A 23023-nucleotide genomic window follows, 5' to 3' on the forward strand; every position below is an offset into this window, starting at 1 on the left:
CACGAGATTTGTTATCAATTCACTGAGTGAATGTCTGCGAATGCATCCAGCTCATTTGTTCCACATTCTTCTCTTTCTAAATTATCTTCCTCCAACCTCTTCAATGCCAGGAAGGAAATCTATAGTGGAGAGCAGAGAGAAAAAAATAACCTCCCCTCAATATCATATAATCATATTATATCATATGATGTATTACTTGTGTTTGTCAGACATAAAAAGAATCAAAGTAAAACTGTCTGATTAATTTTGATTAATATTAATTTTGATTAACACATTTTAATGACAGTTGAAAGTTTCAGAGCTCTAATGTGAAGTCGTCCCCTTTGTATCCCACACTGAAATTAAAATGTTTCAGTGTGCACTCTGTGCACTACATCACCATATTCCTAATTAGCGTTCATCTCTAGTCCTTTTACAACAGTGTTGCATTTTACTGTTATATTTTCTGAGTTCTTTATAGATTTTTAATCACCATTTCATAACCTTTCAGTTGTAGGTGTCATAGGGATAATTTCCCGTGGAAGAAAAGTCTTTTGATTTATGAAGCATCTCTTTTAGATTGGTAACATTTTTCACATTTACAGATCTCAATCGTCATTGCCCACATATAACAGTGATTATTCCCATGCTGACACAGCCAAGAGGCTGAAAATACAATAAAGGTTTTGATAGCCAGAGGGGGTTTGTGTGCTTTTTTGGGGTGTTTGTTTATGTGCATATTTACTTTTTAAATTGGTTTTGCTACCCCAGACTTGGGTTATTCCAGGTACCCATCTGGGGCAGGCAGAGTCTAAAAGGAAGCCAGATGCTTTTGGTGTATGTCGGTGTTTATGAATGCCTGCTGCAAGTAAAAAAGACCCCAACTTGATGGATGAGTTTTATTCCAGCCTCCTATCCTCCAGCCTGACACTGAACAACAAGAATTAGAACCACCTTTACCAGCAATAATAATCATTTTCTGTAAGACTTTATCGGTCTCTCATATTGTTGTGGTGGGATTATGGCCCACTCTTCTTTACATTGTTGTTTCAGTTTGTTGAGGATTGCAGGTATTTCTTTAGGTACAGCGCTCTTATAAGGTGCTACTACAGCACTTCTGTCAGGGTGGGGTTTGGACTTTCACCGAGCAATTGTAGCACCTTGATTGCAAGGCCTGAAAGTCATGTCCTTAAGAAACAGGAAATAAAAATCCAGCAAAGACCTGGTGCAGGACTTGAGAGATACATGGTGCCATTCAGTTGACCCATCTACTGCTCACTGAAGCCTTATCAGAAATGGTCTCAGTGGAAAAATTGTTGTCAAGAAGTCATTCTTAAGGAAGGGAAGCAGGGAGAAAAGGGTGACTAATTGCAGAAAACTGGATTGAAAATCAGTGGCAACAGGTTTTATGGATGGGTGGATGGTTCAAATTGTCATCATATATAAAGGAGATCAAAAGAGAAGTATGGCAATGAGTGTATGCTGTAAAACACCTGTAAAACACAATGATATACACCAGGTTTTTGGCTAATTATTCAAAAACAAAATGGTCAAGTACAAGGAATGGACTGAAAATCAGTGAAAAGCAGCCAATTTGCAAAAAAAAAAAATACCTTCAGGGAGCATGGAGAACTGTTCCTCAAGACCACTTTAACAAATTAAAAATTACTGGATGCTTGGCAAAATACAAAGATTTGAGCAGCTCGAGACTTTTGCACAGTACTGTAAATCTGACACAAGGCATCTTTTTAGATGAATGTTTGGTGCATGATCCCCGATGAAAAAAGGAATCAAATCAAACTAAAACAACTAAATATGCACATTTGTATTAAAATGCTAAAAACTCACCTCACAGTTTCACAACAATAAAGCTTCACTTTTAATATACGTACATCATCATCATCGTCATCATGAACAACAATAACAATAACAACAACAACGTCACGTCTCGCGGACGCGCTCGAGCCAACACCACGCGACAGTGACTGACAAGATGGCGATCATTTCAGAAACAGAGGAGTTACTGCGGTGAAGGAGAGGCTTGGTATGCTGTTTCCTTTCAGTAGCAACTAATTCTGAACATGTTTGTGACCGTGCGCCCGACGATGTGTGAATTCTGGCTGAGGCACACTTGGCAGGTCGGTTATGAAGCCCAGTCCGATGCCGGCGAGCCGATCTCCGGCTGAACGCGTGAACTTGTTTCGGGATTGTCGCCGCTAGCTTGTCAAGCTAATACTACCTAGCATGCTAGGCTAACGTTAGCGGCAAGGGCAGCTAGGGCTCACTAATCTTGAATAAATACAATAAAAATTAGACTCTTAGTTCAAACAAAATGTGTTTGCGTGTGTTCTAATTTTATTTTCATTCATTTGAGACGTTTATTTGTGAGACTTTGAAAGCGCTTTCGAGTTACTTTTACACAATTCAGTATTTTGTAATCGCAACTCCTTACAGCTATCAATTACATGCTAGTGATAGCTGGCTAACTTTAGCTTTTTGGGAGAAACCCTCTGTGAAGTTGGGCTCCTCGGGTTGAACACTAACGCGTGCTGCGCTCGTGCAGTTTATTGAAATGCTACTCTGGCTGGTTGTGTTGTGTTATGGCTGTTTTACTCAGAGTTAGTGTGAGGCTGTGTGTCGGTAAGACCACGCACAGCCACAAGGACAAACCAAGCAAAGCAAAGCGCGCTAACTTGCTGGTAAAACTTCAGTGACATTAGAAACTCTGGAGCAACCACCCCCGAGAGTCATCGCTTTATTTGCTCAATTAGAAGCCACTGATTTCTTAATGCTGAGCCAGGAGCGTTGCTGCTAAATCTCCGCGGTGATTACTTTAATGTGGATTATGCTTAACCAGCTTCTGGCTCTGACAGCAAAGTGCCACGTTATTCTGGATGTTTGTGGCTCGTCCCGATGCCAGCCAAAGGCTCGGCGCGAAAGCATTTCAACATGTCTGGAGACCAGACAGGATATGTGCCCCGGCAGCTGTATTTATATCATCCATGGCAGCAATCTGATGAGCACGTATTGAACACACACGCCCCCTCCTGCACTGGTAAACAGGGGGACTGAGTGCGTTGAGCCATGCTTGTTTTGCTTTGTTAAATTGGTGGTTTATGACTAACTAAACTAAACTAAACATTAACAGAGTTAGAACCGATTTTTCCGCTATCCTGTCCTCTCCTGACATTTTTTAGCATGGAAACAACCCTTGCAGAAGTAGTCTTAAGGCCTGTACTATGGAAGTGGAATTTAAGCTTATCCTGATAACTTTAGGCTTAACCCTGGGTTTTAAACTGCCTCTTCCCCAGTGTGTAGGAAAGAGGCAGTTCACTTTCCTACCTGGATATATTTCCATGCTAATTTATGCTGCAAACGTAACTATTCCTTCTGCCAACAGACTGGGTGGCTGTGGCTCAGGAGTTAGAGCAGGTCATCTGCTAATTAGCAGTTTTGATCCCTGGCTGCAAAATGCTAACCCTGAGTTGCTGTTCGATGCATCTCCTTACATATGAATGAGGTGTGTGGATAGCAGATTAGATCAGATTCTTGTATTTTTTTGTTCCCCAGTTGATTGCAGATAAATAAATTACAAAAATTTTATTTTTCTATAAGCATTAATATATGTTGCTAAAACAGGACACCCATTTGTACTTGTTGACCTTATATCTAATTTGGATGTCAACTACGCCTATGTTTGTATTCTGTCTTTGTATTTACTCTCAGACTGTTGAACACCACTAAGGCTGCAGCTGAGAGAATAAAAACTAAAGCTGTCTCTTAAACTCAAGTACTTGAACAATTCAGGGTTTAGTGTCTTGTTGAATCTTCACCATCTACATATAGGTGTCTATATATAGACACCTAGTAGCTGGGAATTGATCCACTGACCTTCTGATTAGTAAGTGGCCGTTTTATCTTCTGAGCCACAGCTGCCAGCCCTGAAAACAGTGGAAACTGATAACAGAATCATTCCCTGGGCATGTTGAACTTGCTCTATAGCACACTGCCCTGTACCCATACAGTATGCCCATAGTGCACCACTTTGCAAGCTCAGACCCCCCCCCCCCCAATGATCTTGTTCCCTTGACATCAGTTAAGGGGGGGGGGGGTCAGCCCACTCAAGGATCCCCAAATTCTTAGCAGCTCTGTGGGATTTGAAAAGAAGCCAGAAGAGGTTCTGTGAAGAGTGATTGGTATGTTTTTAGCTGAACCTAGAGCTTCCCACGCATACTGGTTGCTCAGCTATATAAGCAATTCGATTTCAATTCAAGTTTCTTTATGCTACTGTCACCTCAAGGCGCTTTATCATTTAAGATGGAGACCCTTCAGTTTATGGGAGAAAACCACAACAGTCAACAGGAGGAAACCTCTGGCAGAACCAGGATGTCTTGTGAACAGTTGGTGGTGCCAGTCTGAAACTAATTTTAACATCTTTCAGGTTAAAATTTTCTTAAAGCCCAGCTGCTGCTAACTAGCTATCTGTAGTGCCTCCCTTCTCTTGGCTGAGCAGCAGGTTTCAACTTCATTGCAGCTGGAGTTGATAGTTCAACTCCTCCATTTTGGACTGCAGCTGCAGTTGGTAGTTGGGACCAGTTTAGCTTGACCCTGCGGCAGGTAGATAGCTTGTTCCTGTGTCCCTATGCTGTACAGAGCTAAAGAAGAACTACTGTTGTCAGTTGCTGTGCAAGATGTTGGAATTAGTGTTCATCTGCAACCAGCTGATTGTTCTGCTTGGTTATTGATTTGTCAAAAAGTATTTACAAATAGAAGACTTGCAGAGGAGACATTTGGAAACGGTTATTTTTTGTTGCTTCATTTTCTGAACACTTATATCACCAAGATAAGAATGTATGGTTTGAGAAGGAATTAGACCCTTTTAAGTTATCTAAGTCCTTTGATTTGAGGCTTCAGAAAATCTAGCCTATGATGTGGAACTTTAGCCAATTTCCCACAGATTTAAACTGCTTTTTTCGACAGCCTCAGTAAGCTCGTCAACCCCAGTGTGAAAGCGGCCCTCTTTCCGTAGAGTTGTGTTTATTCGCCAGTTATTTTACTACTGGTCCCTGTTGAGGTTGAGAAATGTTTGAGTCCGCATGCCACCTGGCAGTTTGCCTCAGTTTACTCTGCGTAGATACAACCTCATAAAGCAGTCGATGGAAATCAGATGCAATAATAATTTCTGGTTTCACGTGTTTCCTGTAAAGAGAAGAGGATGAAGGTATACATAAAAAAATAAATTAAAAAAAAAAACTTTTTTGGGGGGGGGGGGATTCATCTGGTTTTAATTTAATCTTAAATGAAAAATCTGAAGAGATCCAGAAGAGCCATGAGAACGGTAGAAAGCAGATGTCTGCGTGTAGTGGGACATTAATTTGAAAAGTGTTTAGTGTTTCTTATGCGTAGATGTTTGCGGAGTTGTGGGGGGCGCACTGCAGTCTGTGGTTTTTTTGTGTCAAAACCATACATCCTATCACAACAATAGTGATATTGGGTGAAATAGGACAAAAATGTTGATGTTCTGATGCATAAATTGTGCACGGGAATGAAAGGTCCAGGCATGAAACAGTTGGAGCAGTTTGGGTTTTTTTCCCAATAGTGAGCGATGTAATCCTGCTGTAGCTGTCAGGTTGAAGGGGAAAGCTCAACTAGTCAACAAACCTAAAATGGGACTGCAATTAAACCATAGAAGTTATCAAACTCCAGAGTCATCAGTCATCATAAGTTGTTCTTTTTGTTCTTTTTTTTTTGAAAACTTCAGGCTAGTTACGCTTTGTTTTATCGAAAAAGAGTGAACAGTATATTGTTTGTTGTTAGCCTCTTTTTCATTTGTATTATGTTTAAAAGTCCTGTCTAAAAGGATGTGTTTTTAAATGAAGGAATAATGGTGTTAAACAATAATGCTCTAACATGAACACCTGTGGCCTGTACACAGGTAAACGTATTAAAATTCTCACCTAACCTTTTCTCTTCCCTCTCTAGACAACACCACCATGCCCTGGGAGGGTCTCACTTCTCAGTTCGCCATGGTTACCATGGTGATATGAAGCCGGCGTGAAGCGCTGACAAACAAAGACTCGCGCGCCAAAGGGTCAGTTTGACTGACACAGCCAGCCAGCCAGCTTGGCGGGCAGGCTTGTGTAATGGACAGGTGTAAGCATGTGGGGCGGCTGCGGCTGGCCCCAGACCACTCCATTCTTAACCCCCAGAAGTGGCACTGCGTTGACTGCAACACCACCGAGTCCATATGGGGCTGCCTCGGCTGTGCCCACGTGGCGTGTGGCCGCTACATCGAGGAGCATGCTCTGCAGCACTTCCAGCAGCAGGGCCACCCACTGGCGATGGAGGTTAATGAACTTTACGTTTTTTGTTATTTGTGTGACGACTATGTTCTGAATGATAACGCCACCGGAGACCTCAAGTTGCTTCGCAGTACACTCAGCGCCATCCAGAGCCAGCGCTATGAGGTCACCACCCGCAGCGGGCGCACCCTACGCTCCGCTAGCGCCAGCGTGGATGCCCTCATGCCATCCGGCGCTCGTGAGTTGCAGTTGAGGGACGAGGACCGAATGTTTACCGCTCTTTGGCACCGCCGCAGAGCACTTATGGGACGCATCTTTCGCCTTTGGTTTGGCCTGACTGAATGTGGAAAAAGGAGAGCGGAGGAAGAGAGGAGGAGGGAGGAGGAGGAGCAGCAAAGAAGGGAGGCTAGGGAGAGGAGGCGAGCTCTCAAGAGGCAGCTACAGGAGGAGCTGGAGAACGCTCCTCTCAGGAAGAGTCGTCGCCTGCGTCAGAAAAGCCAGAGAGTTGGGGATCTGACGACCACAATGCCGACTTCTCGCAGGGCACGCAACAAGAGGAAAACTCCAGCGCCCCCATCCCTGAAACGCAGGCAACGGACTCGAAGCCCCGCCACTGTAACCCCCAAGAAAGCTGGACAAAAAAAAAAGGTCCAAGCAACCCCCAAAGCCCGCTGCCGTTCTTCAACTACCAAATCTAAGCCCAAAGCCGCTTCAGCAACCCTGCATACTGCCCAAACCCCTGTCTGCCGCAAGCAAGGCACCAAACAGGATGGCTCGCCCTTCAAGCGGCGTCCTACAGTCACTCCTGGAGTGACGGGATTAAGAAATTTGGGAAACACTTGTTATATGAACTCCATCCTGCAGGTGCTGAGTCACCTGCATGTTTTCAGGGAGTGCTTCCTGCGTCTGGATTTAACACAGGCGCTGGAGCTACTGGCATCTGCCGTCCATGGCCAACTGGCGGGGAAGGCCTCATCGCAGCCCCCCCTGATCCAAAGGAAGGGACTTCAGACCAGTTCAGGCTCTGGGGTGGGGCTGAGCGGCGGGGCGTCACGAGCCCGCAGCATGGAGTTGATACAACCCAAAGAGCCCAGCTCGAAACACATCTCACTGTGCCATGAGTTGCACACCTTGTTCCAGGTCATGTGGTCTGGCAAGTGGGCGCTGGTATCGCCTTTTGCCATGCTGCACTCAGTGTGGCAGCTGATCCCGGCGTTCAGGGGCTACGCTCAGCAGGACGCTCAGGAGTTCTTGTGCGAGCTGCTGGATAAAGTGCAGCACGAGCTGGAGAGCACGGGCAAGCACACAACCAGTGCTGGGGTCCCGCAGACGCAGAAACGGCTCATCAAGCAGGTGCTCAGCGTGGTCAACACCATCTTTCACGGCCAGCTCCTCAGCCAGGTACACACACACGCACACTCTTCACCAAAACAGCCGGCTTACCTGACAAGCTTCGTGATGTGTGCACATGTGCTGGTCTATAGCTCCACTAAACACGTTTCAGCCAGGACAAAAGGAAAATCACTGACTATTTAGTAGTTTTTCAAAAAGTATAAATTAATGTTACTAAATAGACATTTTTATTTATTAAGATATTCTTTACTGGTTTAAAATGAGTGTTTGGGGTTGGCTGAACATGTTAGCACAGTTTGTCCACATATAGTTAAGTCTATTATTGTGCTAATCAGAGGCTGTGACCTTCAGAGGAGCATATAAAGGCATGAAAATCTCAGATTGGCTCTCATACTGTGATTTGAATTCATCAGTCATCACTGGCTTTGATTCATCCTGTATTCATAATAATCAGAATAAACTAAAACTAAAGAGAGGTGGTTAAACTGTAAGCAGGGAGTATTTATTTTTATAATTTGGATTTATTTTAATAGTTTAATTGGTCTGATTTCAATTCATGTCTAAACTAATTCTCACTTGGAATTATTTAGGTAAAAATGATCAAGTGTTTACACACCAGTATAGTACAGCGCCCCCACCTGGCCCATGCACTGGGAATTCTTCTTGAGTTATTTATTAATTTTATAGACAAAACCTTCAACTGTTAACTACTATATTTCTGCGGATTCTGGTAACATTAAAAAACTGCTATAAAAGGAAGAGCCAAGCACACTATTTAAATTTTATCTGTTAAGCTGATATCCATCTGCCTATGTATGTTATCAAGGTAGTGAATTAATGGTAATTAATTAATTATTGCTTATACCAGGTGGTCCTAAATCTGTGTCTTATAACTTGTTGTTGTCTCACCTTCAATAAAAGGGAGGGAAGGAATATAGGAAAATATTCTGACTTGTCGACATGATGCTAAACAGCTGCACCCCTTAAAGGTGGATGAGGATGTAGGAAACGGAGAGAGTTGGCTCGAGGACAAGAGATTAGTCTCTGCTTGTAGATTCTGAGCACACACGGTGACACCTGCTGCTGCTGAATAGATCGCTCTGTCTTTGCAATCAAATGTCTTGGCCATATAACAGACTCAGACTGGCTTCCACCCCTCCACGCACAAAGGAAGTACTCGCTCTACTCAAAGTGGGTCAGTGGATGTTGTGAAAAGCCCCACATTTGTATTTAATTTCTATGTATTCCCAGTCACATGTAGAAATAAAGATATTCCTTCTGACCTCTCCTCTGTTGTTTGCTTATTTCTTACTCTTTCTCGCCTTTCCATGCAGGTGACGTGCCTGGCCTGCGACCATCGCTCCAACACTGTGGAGCCTTTCTGGGATCTGTCGCTGGAGTTCCCGGAGCGATATCACAGTAATAGCCGGGAGTCGGCTGCTCAGGCTTCATGCCATTTGACGGAAATGCTGGCCAAGTTTACAGAGACCGAAGCTCTGGAGGGAAACATCTACGCCTGTGACCAGTGTAACTGTGAGTGAGACGAGCCACACAGTTTTTTGACTTTAATCTCAAGATATTTACAATTTTCACCTATAAAACATGCTAAAAAAAAGGAGGGGATACAAACTAAACAGTAACTAAGCCTGTAAAAGTATCACTCAGTAACTAAAATGTGCTTTATGGCAGAACTAAGTTTGTGGTATAACATTGTTAATGAAGACTGAATGATCCCTCTCGGACACACGAGTTTAGACGTGGAGAGACAGACAAGACGGATGAAAAACAGCTGTGTCCAAACTCACAGAGGGAAGATGTTTTTGGACATTTGATCAACCTAAAGAGAGAGAAATTCAAGAGGGAATTTCACCAGAATTAAATGTAGTAATTAAAATGTCTAATGACTATTGTGGGATACAGTTCTGAAATACTTGGGTCCTTGGAGATAACAAACCCCGGAGTGATTTGTTATCTCCAAATCATGCCACTTCAGGTGGCTTTGACTGTTCTATGTTTAAAAAAAAAAAAAAAAACAAGGCTAAAAGGACAGATCAGTGGCTGGAAAAGTAGAAGAAAGGCACTCCATGGACAGGCGCCTATATAATCTATGGACCAGATGTAAAGTAAAAACTTGGGTCACAACCTTAATTTCTATGAAAGTCTGAACATTTAAAACTACTGAAAGTGGTCCCTGTTACCATAGTGTGTGTTTATTGTACTGTAAAAGTGTTATTTTTCTATTTTTTTTCTATTGTTCCCACTTCCTTCTCCCTCCCATGTGATATGCTCCCTTCTAAAATTAAAAAAGTCCAACAACCACCGATAGCAACCAAATTGCACCTTTTAGTCACATCTGTGACACTGAAACAACAAATGGAAGCATTTTGGTGACTATAAAACATGTTACCAGCGTTTCATTACATTGATGCCGTGCAGCACTCGCACCGCACAGCACAACTTCCAATTCCCTACTATCACGGTAAGGGTAAGATAGGTAAAATGATTGGCCACAGTCTTGACTGACTCAAATGTTGAAAGCCTGTAAGTGCCTGTCGTGAAAACGAAACAAGACATGGTGGGGGCATCCCGGTTTGTAGGCAGCAGCTAATAAATATAAACATACCCAACAACGGTATCCAGGAAATCAAGGACATGTTTTCACACATGTCCTTGATTTCCTGTGTTAGTTTTGTGTTAGTTTAGTTCCTTCAGGACTAAACTAACACAAATACCTGCACTGCTTCTCAGATCTACTCTAAAACCTTCATGTAAAATGGCTCCGTTATCACTCTGCAGCAGTTTACATAATCACGGGGTCACGTGACCTCTTTAAAGCTGCGTCGACGCTCACAAAAAGTGATCTTTGTGCTGTGTGTCAGCTCTTTCCTCTTTCCACGTGTGTGCAGCTGCCAGAAGACGGACCTCATCCAAGCCAGTCATCCTGACCGAAGCACAGAAGCAGCTGATGGTCCACAAACTGCCTCAGGTCCTAAGGCTGCACCTCAAACGCTTCAGGTGAGGAGACGTTAACGCCTGTGGAGTTGATTGGATTAATATAACCGTGTCTTAAGTGTTAACTCAGATTTTCACTTTATTATATATGGATGTGACTTCTAGAGACGAGACTCTAGTAAGAACACTAATAACCTTCAGCTGTTCTTAGAAGATCACCCCTCAGCTTTTTCTCTGCCTTCTGATTGGTCCTCAGGTGGTCTGGGAGGAACCACCGGGAAAAGATTGGAGTCCACGTCAGCTTCGACCAGCTCCTCAACATGGAGCCCTACTGCTGCCGAGAGCCCTCACCCAAAGGCATGCCCTACTCCAGTCCCAGCAGTCCCAGCAGTCCCAGCAGCCCCAGCGCCGCTGGCTCGCCCCGCCCTAAGCACTTCCTTTACGAGCTCTCGGCCGTGGTGATGCATCATGGGAAGGGCTTTGGCTCCGGCCACTACACTGCCTACTGCTACAACACAGAAGGAGGTGAGTCATTTTCTTTACTTCTTTCTCTGTGTTTGGGTTTAAGCAGGGAAGTGTACACAGCAGTGAAAGCCCCGGTCACAGGGGGATTAATGCTGTGGGAACTGTTCCCTTCATCCTCTCAAAATGTCCACATTAAAGTCCAGAGGTTCCTCTGCCACAGTGAAATGCCACTGAAAGGATTCTCATGAGATCCATGCTCAGGATGAATTTTATCTTGTCAGAACGAAACGCGGCGTCATCGTCGCCGAAAGAGTCAAACTAACGCCTCATATTCCTGCAGACATGATGACGTTCCCTTCTCGGCCCTCTCAGCTGTATTTGCAGGTTATAAATAGGACACGAGGAAGCTTTCAGGATTATCGATCCAATTTTACCACCTGATTCATTCACTGCTGCATGTGAACAAGGTTAAATGTAGTTTAGTTTCTTTCCTGCTGATATTTATATACATGAACTTCTGTGTACCCTGAGATTATGGTTAGGCTAAGTTAATCTTTGTTTTCAGTAACTGGCACAAGGCTTTTTGCCTTATTAAACTTGAGGTATTTTATTTTATTAAACTTAAAATTAGATTTTAAGTTTTTAAGATATTACCAGGTTGTGTTGATCTTAATTTTCCCAACATCTTGTCATGTTGAGTATTCAGGATGTGATTTTGATACCAGTTCTACAGAGTGAAAAACAAATATGTGCTCCATGGCCTTGGGTTAAAGTAGAATTTGAGTGCTTTTCCAGTTGTTTAGCCAGTGTCCAAGTATGTGGCTCTGTGGGAGCAGTCTCTCAAAAACCAACCCCAGTAAACAAACGTGTTGTTCCAAACACATCTGCTCATCCGGGTAACTCATCCCTCCTCTTCCTCCAGGCTTCTGGGTTCACTGTAATGACTCTAAGCTGAACGTGTGCTCGGTGGATGAGGTCTGCCGCGCTCAGGCCTACATCCTCTTCTACACGCAGCGAGTATCTCAGGACAGAGACCGGCCGCTATAGGACTACACGCCTCTGTGAACCCTGCTGCCACCTCCCCAGCAGCCCGACTACTCAGCGAGGTGACATCAGCACAGCCCCACCTATCGGTCTTTCTCTTCCCTCTTTCTTTGGGCATTTTGTATCTGGGAGGTTGGGTCTTTTTAGTCTATTTTTCTATTAAAAAAACAAAACAAAACAAAAAGGAGGTGAGAGAGAAAGGACTCGTTTGTAAAGTTGGGTTCTGCTTTGTGAACTTGTTGTATATTGTGTTTATATGTAGGTATTTTTTTTTTTTTTAAAGATTATGATGTTTGTGATTCATGTACAGTTGTATTTTATAAAGAAGAGAGCGTCAGCCAAGGTGTGTCTGTGTCAAGCAGCCAGTAGACTTTGGTCAGGCATGACTACATACTCTACAGGTATGTCTGCTTACCTGTGCGCGAGGCTTGTTGATTGTAAATGCTGTGTTTTGGGGTTTTTGTTTGTTTGTTTTGTTTTATAAATCAGCTGAAATGTTTCTCAGTCACTTTAGATAGTCAACACAGAACTGGATGTAGGGTTATAAACTGTCATTCACTCAGTAGAAATGGCCTCCGTGTGTCTGAGACAGGTAAACATTTTCACAGGCGTTCGTCCTGATTCCTTGCCAGAAATGCACTAATGTGTATAGTGCAGGTTTTTAGTGTTGGTTGGTTGTTTAAAAATCTGTACACGAGCAGTGTTTTTCACTCTGAGGCAGACCTCAAGCCAAAGTATTTGCGGGAAGTGTTTGGAAAACCCTGCTTCTCCTAAACGGTTCAGTATTTTATGGAGTTTTTCTGTTTTTATTCCCGCTTTTAATGACAGCTACGAATGAGTGTGACAGGGCCACATTAAGAAGAAGGTTAGATTTAGAAAATAATTTGGAGTGATGTTGAAATATTATTCTAGAATTGTAGTTCGAATTATGAGAATAATTTCGCAATACAAAAACATTTGAGAATAAAGTCTACATTTTGAAAAACATTGGAATAGTTACAAGAATAAAGTTGGATTTGAGAATAATGCCAGAATATGATTAAAGTAACTTAAAAAAATTAAATATCATTCTGAGAATAAAGTCTGTATTCTTTTGAAAGAAAGTCAAAATTTTGAGGAGATGAGACTAAAGTCAAAATACTACTACTGAGACTACAAAAGAAAGCATTCCTCTTTTAGTACACAATTATTGTGATATTAAAGGTGAGGATTATCTTTTCAGGGGGAAAAAATAAAGTAAAATTGAATGAGGCCTACAGCTGTGTTCTACTCGAGAGCTCGGGCTGACGTTGCTGTGAATGAATTTTTAACACTTCAGAAATTGTCTGTGATCTCCAACTGTCACTACTCCACAGACTGGAGAGTATATTTCAAGATTCTGACTTTATTCCTAAAATCTCAGCTTTATTTTCAGCATGCTAAGTTGTAAATCTACATTTTCTTACTTAATGTGATTTTTGGTTTTCTATTTTATTTGGCTCAGTGCTGCCCCCTGTCTGCCTCAGAATGTAACTGCATAACCGTAAACCATCCCTGACTAGGCAGGTAACTGCTGTACTTGAAAAGTGCCCTTTTTAACAAAATAATCTATTTTTATAGTTCATATCAATTCAGCAAAGTGGGACTCCCACACAGACCAGCATTTAGATTATGAATGTACTTTTTATACAATTCTTCTCAGAGATTTTACAAAGGAGGCCATCGACTGTTTTAAACGTTTTATACAACCACTTTGTTCCGATTGTTGAAAACCACCAGCAGTTAACAGATTTCACTGTTCAATTATCTTCCCTCTGAGCAGAGGGGAGTCGAAGCACACTTTGTTTGGGGTTTTTTTTTTCCACTGTCTGCAGTTCTGTTATTTGTTGGCATTTTGGTTACTGCTCCATGGATGCGCCGTGTGTAAATTGATGGAAGTTATACTATGCAAATTATTACCTCAATTTTTTGTTTTTTCTAGAAAAAAAATTACCTCAATAAATGAGAATATTTTTTCATTTTTCTACAAAAGATGCCCGTCTGTGCTTCGTTATTTACCTTCAATCTACAATGCATGAAAATTCCCCTTATTGAAAAAAATCCTGTGTATGAAATGTTTCATACATATATTAGAGAGAGGTTTGTCATGTACATGAATAGCTAAGATAAGATCTATTAATTGTCTCAATATGAATCTAACATTAGCAGCTAGTTAGCTTAGGAAGATCAGCAGCAAAAACAAGCACACTGAAGTGATTATACCCTAGGTCTGACCCTATAAAATCCACCTTCCGGCATTTATTTTGATTAAAAGTTACAAATTTAGAAAAATTACTTTTTAAATAAGACAAAAGCAGATATAGTAGTATAACATAGCTAACAGCTGCTACGATTAGTTAAGGGTTAATTAGAATAAGCAATGAAAAATAGCTAGGCTAAACAGAAAAAGCATTGCTTTTAATGGTTTAATGTTTAGAAAACATAGCTATTTATCATAGCAAAGATTATTCGATTATCAGATCAAACCACCCTGCCTAACTGGTTAGCTGTGTCCAATGAAGCATAACATTCAGTAAAATGTAATTGTTTTACTAAAGAATTAGCTAGATGAGATGGGGTAACTTCATTCTTGGTTCTCTTTGATAATGATGTGCTAGTTTTAGGTGCTCATCCTGCTAAGCTAATGTAACTGTCTGCTTGTTAGTTTCATATTTAACAGGAATTTACAAGTTAGTATGGCTTAACAGATGTCTTTAGCTTGTATAAAAATATGGGAAGTACTAGAAGTTTTATTGCCAGTAACAGTCTCCAGTCTTCATGCCAAGCTTAACTGAGCCATGTTAACCTTTCTAAGTGGTAGCATCCTACTTACAGGTATAAAACCATTTACCATTTTTAGAAAATTAACAGCTGATTAATCAATAAGGTTAAATGCCAAATTTCACTAAACCAAGTCTGAGTTTAAAATAAGCATGGATGAGAAGGTAGCCTAACTTTACCTGATTTTTTTTTAAATGTTAACCACCGTGTGATAGAGTAACGCTATTACCAGTTACTCCTAAGGACACCCCAACATCCCATGAAGTTATGTTTCCCCATCTTGTCTGAGCAAAATAAAGATTTGGGTTTGCAGAACTTTTGGGGGCTTTCTCTGTTGTAGGAACAAAATTAAAAAAATACACCGTTTAGGTTTCTTGCACCAAGTCATCAGTAGGGAGCCCACAAATGAGCAAAATTATTTAATTATTTTTTTTTCTTATAAAAGCATTATCAGGGAGAGTTTGAAAATGAAGCATTTTAATCTGGAACAGAGTGGCAGCAGCCATTTCAAAGATACTTTACAAATACCAAAGAACCGATAAGCGGAGGGCCATAGTGCAGAGTTCCCTCCTGTAGCAACAGAAGCCAAACATAGAGCTGCAGGTGACCGGTGTCTGTATGAATATCTAACTACAAGACCACCTCTTCCCCAAGCTTTTAAATGTTAGGAACAGTCTGCAAAGACTTTGGGCCATGCCAGCATGCAGGCCTGACCACTTCTTTAAGCCGTCAGTGGCCTTGGTGCTTCATTTTTAACAGAGCACCAAAGCACCGGAGGCTCAAAGTGAAAACTGGGGTTGCACTAAATTCAGCAGCAGCTTAAATGTAATATTTTGCAATATGATAGTCCTGATGGAAACTGGAAAAAACAAAAAGCTCTATCCAGGAGAAAGGTGTGGGCTTGTTTCTTTAGTTGTGGTTGATGGCGGAGCGCTCAGACAGCTGCTTCTCCTTCCCTGAAAGCTGTGCACTGTCAGCGTCTGGCATCCTTCACTTCATCCCCGAGTTCTCCAACAGGTGCTGTGTGGTAGTGAGGGGGCGGGGTCTGGTGGTGCTGAAAGGTAGGGGTGTCAGTAGTCGTCCCCCCGGCTCACCACCTCCTTGCAGGTGGGCCTGAGCAGGATGGTGTGCTCGAACTGAGCGGTGTAGCAGCCCTTGGTGTCGCAGAGCGGGGGGTAGGGGTCCACGATGCCGAGGTCGCACAGGTTCTTCAGGGCCATCAGGTACTTGCTCTCACCTAGGCGGTCCAGCCAGCGCCGGCAGAACGCCAACGTGCCGAAGTTCTCGTTGATCACGTTCAGCAGGTGCTTCGCTCGCGGCAGCCTGGAGAAGAAAAGGAGTCAGTGAGTTACTGCTAACTAATACGCACCCTGTCCAGGCGAGCTAAATAAACACAGGCTCTCACCTGATAGGGACGTGGCCGACGTCAAAGTTTTTCATGTAGTGCGAGCACTCCATGTCGTCGTGGACCACACCTTTACCCGTGCTGCCGAACGTCTCGATGGCGTACACCTCGCCCTCCTGTAGAGTGACACCCGAATCAACGAAAATAAAATCGTCAGAAGTGAAGCCGAAGGTGCTCTTCAGCTTCTTTTTACAGCTTTTAAATAAAAATCTGCAAGTTTTTTTTACTTTTTAAAAATTCTGATATTGCGTTAGAATCACGTGCAGTGAGTAAGCTGATCAAAATGTGAGGAAACCAGGAAGTACTTGCCTCCATTCTCGTCGCTTCTCCTCCTTTAACGATGGGCACCGTCTTTCCAGCGTGTATCCTGTACTGACCGATTGAATGACCGTTCAGGTTTCGGATGGGCTTCACTGCAACGCAGGAAAAAAACAAAACAACAAAATGTAAGTTTTTCCCAGTTTTAAACAGAAAATATTCAGTTTGTGTACACACCCACACATCAGCACACAAAAATCCGCAGAGGAGAGACTCCGTTGTAGATTTATATCCTGAATCTAAGTTTTCATGATCGGCATATTCAAAAAGTTTGGTTCAATGTCCTTTTTGATGCAACTCTCCACCTTTATCTAGACTTGAGACCGGAGGCAAAGCAGAAATGGGTTTAGGGGGATGCTGGGATTGGGTGAGACAGAGGCAGATGATCCACTGAAAGAAGAATACCCCAAATCTGCAAAATAACTGAAGCTCTGTAGTAAACAGTAAAGTGGACTGGCATTTTCCACTCTGAACATGAATATCTCACAAACTCTCAGAGATAGAAGCCCGAAATTTTCACTAGTGATTCTCATCATGAAACTGAAGCAGGATCTACAGTTTGGGATAAAACATGAAATTCAAGTATAGAAGTATACACAGAAGGTCTCACTACCGGCTTGTAGATCCTTTTGAGCACGCCTTGCGGACACGCCAGTTGTTGTTTTAATAAAATAAGAGTAATTTGTTTAACTCGCTTGCTGACTAGTTGCACACGTCTTTAGTAAGCACTGGGAAATATTTGAAGCTCTTCATGTCAGTTTTTTACAGGAGCTACGCTGAGTTTAAAATAATGTCTGAGCTCTGATTTTGCTTCATTTAGAGTAAAAGGATCACAGAGGGAAAAATCCGTGAAGCTCTGTCATGCGAGAACAACCTCAGATCGTTTACACGTTGCAGAATTTTGCTCTTTTCTTTATTTTTTTTGCTTAAAAAAATTAAATAATAATAATAATTCAGATGAAACACAAATGCACGAGTCTGTGAACGTTACCACACGAGTCATGGTGCACGTGAGCGTGGATTTTCACGGATAGCATAAACTACTGTTTTCTATAAAGTTGAGTATCCTGTAATGACAGTGTGATCTCACCCTGGTATGTTTTGCCATCAAGCTCGACCTCGTAGGACTCCATCACCTCTTGGATTGCCTCTCCGACATCACACAGGCGCACATCGATGCCGGCGTTCTTTAGAGGAGAACAAACATGTTTCAGCTGCAGGATCCACAAACACACACCAACTAAAAATGAGGTGTCCGTTCAGGTCTTACTTTGATTCCGGTATTGGTGGCGTCTTTCACGGCCTCCAAAAGCTTGTCGTACTTTGGGTTAAATGTGACGGTGAAGGCACAGTCAATGATTCGCCCTGCGGGCAGACACCAGGAGAAAGAAGCACACCGGTCAGCATCCAGTGGCTGATGTATTTTTAAACAGCAGTAAAAGAAGCAGAAAGGTTCAGTCAGCGCGTACCGTTGATGTGAGTGCCAAAGTCGATCTTGCAGACGTCGTCGTACTGGAGGACAGTGGTGTCTCCAGCGTTGGGAGTGTAGTGAGCAGCACAGTGGTTCAGGGAGCAGCCAGTGGGGAAGGCCAGCCCGGCGTTCAGCCCATTCTCCTTTATCAGCTTACGAGAGCAGTCCTCCAACCGCTCGCTAATCAAAACAGAGAAGGGCATCAGCAGGAAATCCAAACCTTCTGATCTAATTCCAAAACAGCCGCCTCTACGAGCGACAGAGGATAAAAGCAGCCTCACCAGATTTCGATCATGGTCATGCCAGGTTTCAGGAAGCTGCGGACATGCTTCCGGACCTGCCTGTGCGCCTCGGCCGCCTGCCTGAAGTCGTTCCACATCTCCTCGTTAGCTTTATCCAGCACCCGCTTCTCCTCGTTGGTCATGCGTGACACAGCGCTGCGACTGGGAGGCGAAACAAAAACAGCAGCGCAGCACGTTCAAGCATCAAATTTGGATTCAGTTGCAGTTTCTAAAGCTAATAAAAACATCTGGAGACCACATTCTTCATGAATATGCACCTGGTGAAACTACTTAGTTGAATGTTTTTGTCTTTACTGGAAAATACAGAGATTCTCTCCTCTGTTAAAGACAGAGATGAGTGAGCAATTTTTCAGATCACAATATAAAAAGTGTTTCCCAGAAAGAGGAAATAAAGACTGCGATATAAACACTGCACAGTGTGGTCCACAGCTTGCTGCAGGAGCCTCACATGTAAAACCTCTGATGTAATTCAGCCAGAAAACACGGGAACAAGAAGGGAAGGCAATGGAAGATGGAAGTAAAGATAGATTAAATGAAACCTGCACACCTGAGACACACACTCAGAGGAAACCACTAAAGAAGTCCTTCCATGCTAACTATTATTACTGTTAGTACCACTCTGACTGATACTAACAAAAAGAGAATAAGTTAGAGTGATGTTGAAATATTATTCCAGAAATGTAGTTAGAATTTTGAGAATAATTTTGCAATACTATTTCAGGAATAAAGTCGAAAATATGTATTGCGGGGAAATCCACATGTCTATTCCAAGAGTAAGTTCAATTCCCAAAATTAACTCAGAAGTTTTAGAATAAAGTCAAAATATTATTGTGAAAAAATCCACCTGGCATTTTAAAAGCTAAAGAGATTTTAAAGAGAGGTAGAACTTAAGTCGCAGGTGTAGGTGTGTGTGTGTGTGTGCTCGTCTTACCCATCCTGAACGACAGGGTATTCACATTCCTGTCCAATGGGGAAAACTCCGCTTGGGTAGAGCTCACAGATGGGCACAGATGGAGGATCAGTCTGACATTTGGCTGTAAAAACACAACAAAGACTCACCAACAGATGTCTTACAGAAACACCTGGCTCCGGTATAAAACACACTGAGTCTGCTTTTCCACTAAAATATCATTAACTCACTTCCTTTCTTCTTCTTTTTCTTCTTCTTCTTCTTTCCTGCAGAGTTCTCTCCGTCGTCTCCCTCTGTGTAAGTTAAGACTTTTTTTTAAAAAACCAGCTACTAAATCCAATGTTTACATTTGACCTGTCCACACCACCGCAGGTTAAAGTGTTCATGTTTGACTTCAGTCACCTTCCTCGCCCTCCTCTTCCTTCTCTTTGTCCTCTATCACCTGCTTCTCCAGCTGTTTGGTCATCTCGGCCACTCCGTCCGCCTCCACCTCTGCCTCAGTGCCTGTAAACAGATGCCAGTGACCCAGAAATGAATCATTACTCACTACTTTTAAAATATACACCTTTAATGGCCTCATAGGAAAGCAATATCAGGCTTGAAACAAAATAAGATGTGACGGTCTGATCCATGCTCTCCTGAAATCTCAACACTATAATCCACAAATGAGGAACATCCTTCAAGAGATTCAAGATTCTTTATTCGTCACATGCATAGTTATACAAGTATAACACGCAGTGAAATGTAACCTGACACGCTCCTCGACTTGTGCAAAAGGGGGGCGAGAGAAAGAACATTATATATTATATACATTAGGTGAATGTGCAGTAGTAGCATTGTATGCAGCAAGCAGGTGAAGAGACAATCTGAACATTTTCCTGCAGTTTTTGATGGATTAAAGCTTACATCACTATAAAGTAAACTAATAAAAACAAAAGTAAAATTTCAATTTAACTCTCTAAAACACCTCACCTCTAATGTGACCACACACCTGAGCTCAACTTAGCCCAGGTTAATCCTGCTTTAACACAGTTTTCCCTGTCTGATGAACCTCTACAAAACTGACTTTTATTAATAGAATTGTTTAATGTTCTGACAGGACCTGTGCCCCTCTTTTCACCTGGGCAAAGATCACGGCATACACACAAAAAAAACAAAGGCAATATTAAACCGCTGAAGGGCATGCTGGGTAATGACAACGTGAAGGTCTGTTTGTGCTCGCCACAGCTCTGCACCATTTACACCAGCAGCACTGAGGGCACATCACTCGCTGGTACAGGAGCCAACGACTTTTCATTCACACTATGCCACAAATAACCCATCAGCCAGGATTCTCCATGACACCACGGCCAATTAAAAAAGGAGGAGGAGCTTAATGACGCCACCTGAGGGTAGCCAGAGGTGTATGGATCAGTGTTACAGAGCTCAAAAATCGAGTGAACAGAGTCTTGCTATCAGTTTGGCTACTGCTGGTCTTGTTGGTTAGCATAAATATTTCTTGGCTTCCAAGGCAACTGCGTAAATTTGCAGGTGGGAGGGGCTACATGCTGCATTCAGAGTTAGTGAAGACAGATACAAGAGCAGAGATGGCCTCAGAGAGGAGACGTGTCTGCTGGTATTCAAATAAAACAAGGCTTGTTTTGCTTCATTACTGCCTCAGCTGAGTCTGTGCTGGACCTTCTATGTGGGCGGGGCTCAGTCAGCTTTACCCACACAGTTAAAGATAACCAGGTGAACAAGAGATAAGTACTGTTGTGTTATTGTCCTACTTGAAGGCAGTGTGTTTTTTGTTTCATTTCTTTTTTCTCTTAAATAAGACAAACAGATCAGACACAAAGAAAACTGACACCACTGCCCATTGCCATTTCGAAGTTAAACTTAAAATATGGCTTTTAAATGAATGTCTTAAATTACACAGTGTATAAAAGCTGTATTTTATTTTGTAATGTTCTGAATGTTATTAACTACCTAATAAGTAAGAAAAATATTTTTAACTGCGGCTAATTTTCAAAATAAACCTTCCTCTGTTCTTTTCTTACATAATAAGTCTGGCAAAGGCAGAATTACGAAACAGGAGAGCCTGGCTGAAGCTCAGCGGGGGGAGGGCGGCAGCAGCAGGGAGGACAGCTCCTGGAAGGACTATTTTCCACCCTAAAGCTGCCCTTCCACGACAGAGGGCACGTTTCCGTGGGGAGCTCCGCTGAAAGCCCGGTGTGCTCGCTGAGGCCCAAGAGGCACAGCGGTAGCCCAATCTGCACTGATCTGCGCCCGCATGTCCAACGAGTAGGACGTGGAGAAGCTGAAACCACTCAACTGCACTGCTTCCGGTGTAAATTTCAGAATAAAGCTCACAATGACCGCGGTTTCTGTCACAATGCCTCCCTCCTCTATTATGGAAACCAAGAGATGTAAACTAACACTGTCTAAATAATATAACTAATTATTCCAGTCTTATTCCTAAATCTCATATAATTGACGCATTACAGCTCTTGTGGCTCAAGATCTCTTCCTATATGGCAACACATTACCTCACATACTTTATCATAGAAATCCGCATCATAACTTCAATAAAATTTTACCTAGCAAAAACAAATCAAAACTGCTTCATTTAGCTTTGAAACAATACACGTTGATGCAATTTAAATATTATTTATAATTAAAACGTTAACGGTCGATTTTATTTTGAAGCCATATGCATATATTTCCGGTTTGGTCGAGGCTAACTCGTTCTATTAACTAATATTAGCCCGTTAGCCTGTTAGCACGAGACTTCACCTGTCGCCGCAGACTTGTTCTTCTTCTTCTTTTTTCTCTTCTTTTTCGAGGTTTCCTCCGCTGGATCGGCCTCCTCTCGGTCCTCCGCTTCTCCGTTCAGCTCCCGGTCCAGGACCGCTTTCTGCTCTGCTACCCGCTCCGCTATTACGTCCGCCATGATCGCAGGCGCTGCTGGAAGAGGAAGCACAAGGGGTTGTGGGAGTCCTCAGTATGTGTTGCCTTCAGGGACACCCGGGACTTTTTCCTGTTAGTAAAACTAATTACATTAATATTTTATTTGTAAGTACAGAGGGACTATGTTTTACTAAAACAAATATACATATTATCTCAAAATATTTAATTATAATATAATTAAATATACTCACAACTAGTGAGTAATCATATATAATTACTCAATAGTTGTGAGTCTTTAATTAATTTAGAAACATTTATTTAGTAAACACGATACAAATGGAAATAATAAAGGTTTTTATTATATGTTGACCCACCGGCACTCTAAAAACCAGGAATAGGTTTAATCTCACTGCAATTTCAGTTTAAATAGTAGTTTCAGTGTGGTGGCAAATGTTTGAATGCTTAAAATTAATTGTTAAATGACCACACCCTTATTGCACCACACACTGACTGCCATGTTTGGTCTTTAGCATTTGTTTAGCAGTTAACTTGTCTGCCAGATGAACGGAGGTATGATTTGAAATATTTTTTATAACGCGTGGAGTTTAAAGACGTTTATTCAGAAACCGGAGCTTTATACGCAGCCCCTGAAGGCATCACATAGTAAAACATGCCGAATCAGCTGAAGAGGAGCTTTAACACCTGAGGATCCAACAGATGTGATATACGAATAATTAAAAGGATAACAAACGAGCTTATCACACTAAAGGAGAAGAGTTTTTCTTTCTTTTAACAAAAAAATATAAAATACTATTTTTTTTATTATTATTATTT

General features: G+C 42.2%; 2 protein-coding genes across 2 annotated transcripts; one reads left to right on the forward strand and one right to left on the reverse strand.

Moving 5' to 3' along the window:
* Positions 1 to 1925: 1925 nt before the first annotated feature.
* On the forward strand, positions 1926 to 15647 carry usp44 (ubiquitin specific peptidase 44). The gene is made up of 6 exons (XM_063500404.1): positions 1926 to 2023; positions 5962 to 7682; positions 8969 to 9167; positions 10541 to 10649; positions 10843 to 11111; positions 11974 to 15647. Exons 2-6 carry the CDS (start codon positions 6123 to 6125, stop codon positions 12096 to 12098), a joined length of 2262 nt encoding a protein of 753 aa, XP_063356474.1. The 5' UTR covers positions 1926 to 2023; positions 5962 to 6122; the 3' UTR covers positions 12099 to 15647.
* LOC134646591 (methionine aminopeptidase 2-like) lies at positions 15352 to 22267 on the reverse strand. The gene is made up of 11 exons (XM_063500405.1): positions 22076 to 22267; positions 19703 to 19804; positions 19531 to 19593; positions 19322 to 19424; positions 18370 to 18531; positions 18087 to 18268; positions 17888 to 17982; positions 17708 to 17804; positions 16609 to 16712; positions 16300 to 16415; positions 15352 to 16217 (listed from the first exon to the last, which is right to left on the reverse strand). Exons 1-11 carry the CDS (start codon positions 22230 to 22232, stop codon positions 15965 to 15967), a joined length of 1434 nt encoding a protein of 477 aa, XP_063356475.1. The 5' UTR covers positions 22233 to 22267; the 3' UTR covers positions 15352 to 15964.
* Positions 22268 to 23023: the final 756 nt, after the last annotated feature.

Source organism: Pelmatolapia mariae, linkage group LG17 (assembly GCF_036321145.2).
Source record: "Pelmatolapia mariae isolate MD_Pm_ZW linkage group LG17, Pm_UMD_F_2, whole genome shotgun sequence".
NCBI classification, from domain to species: domain Eukaryota; kingdom Metazoa; phylum Chordata; class Actinopteri; order Cichliformes; family Cichlidae; genus Pelmatolapia; species Pelmatolapia mariae.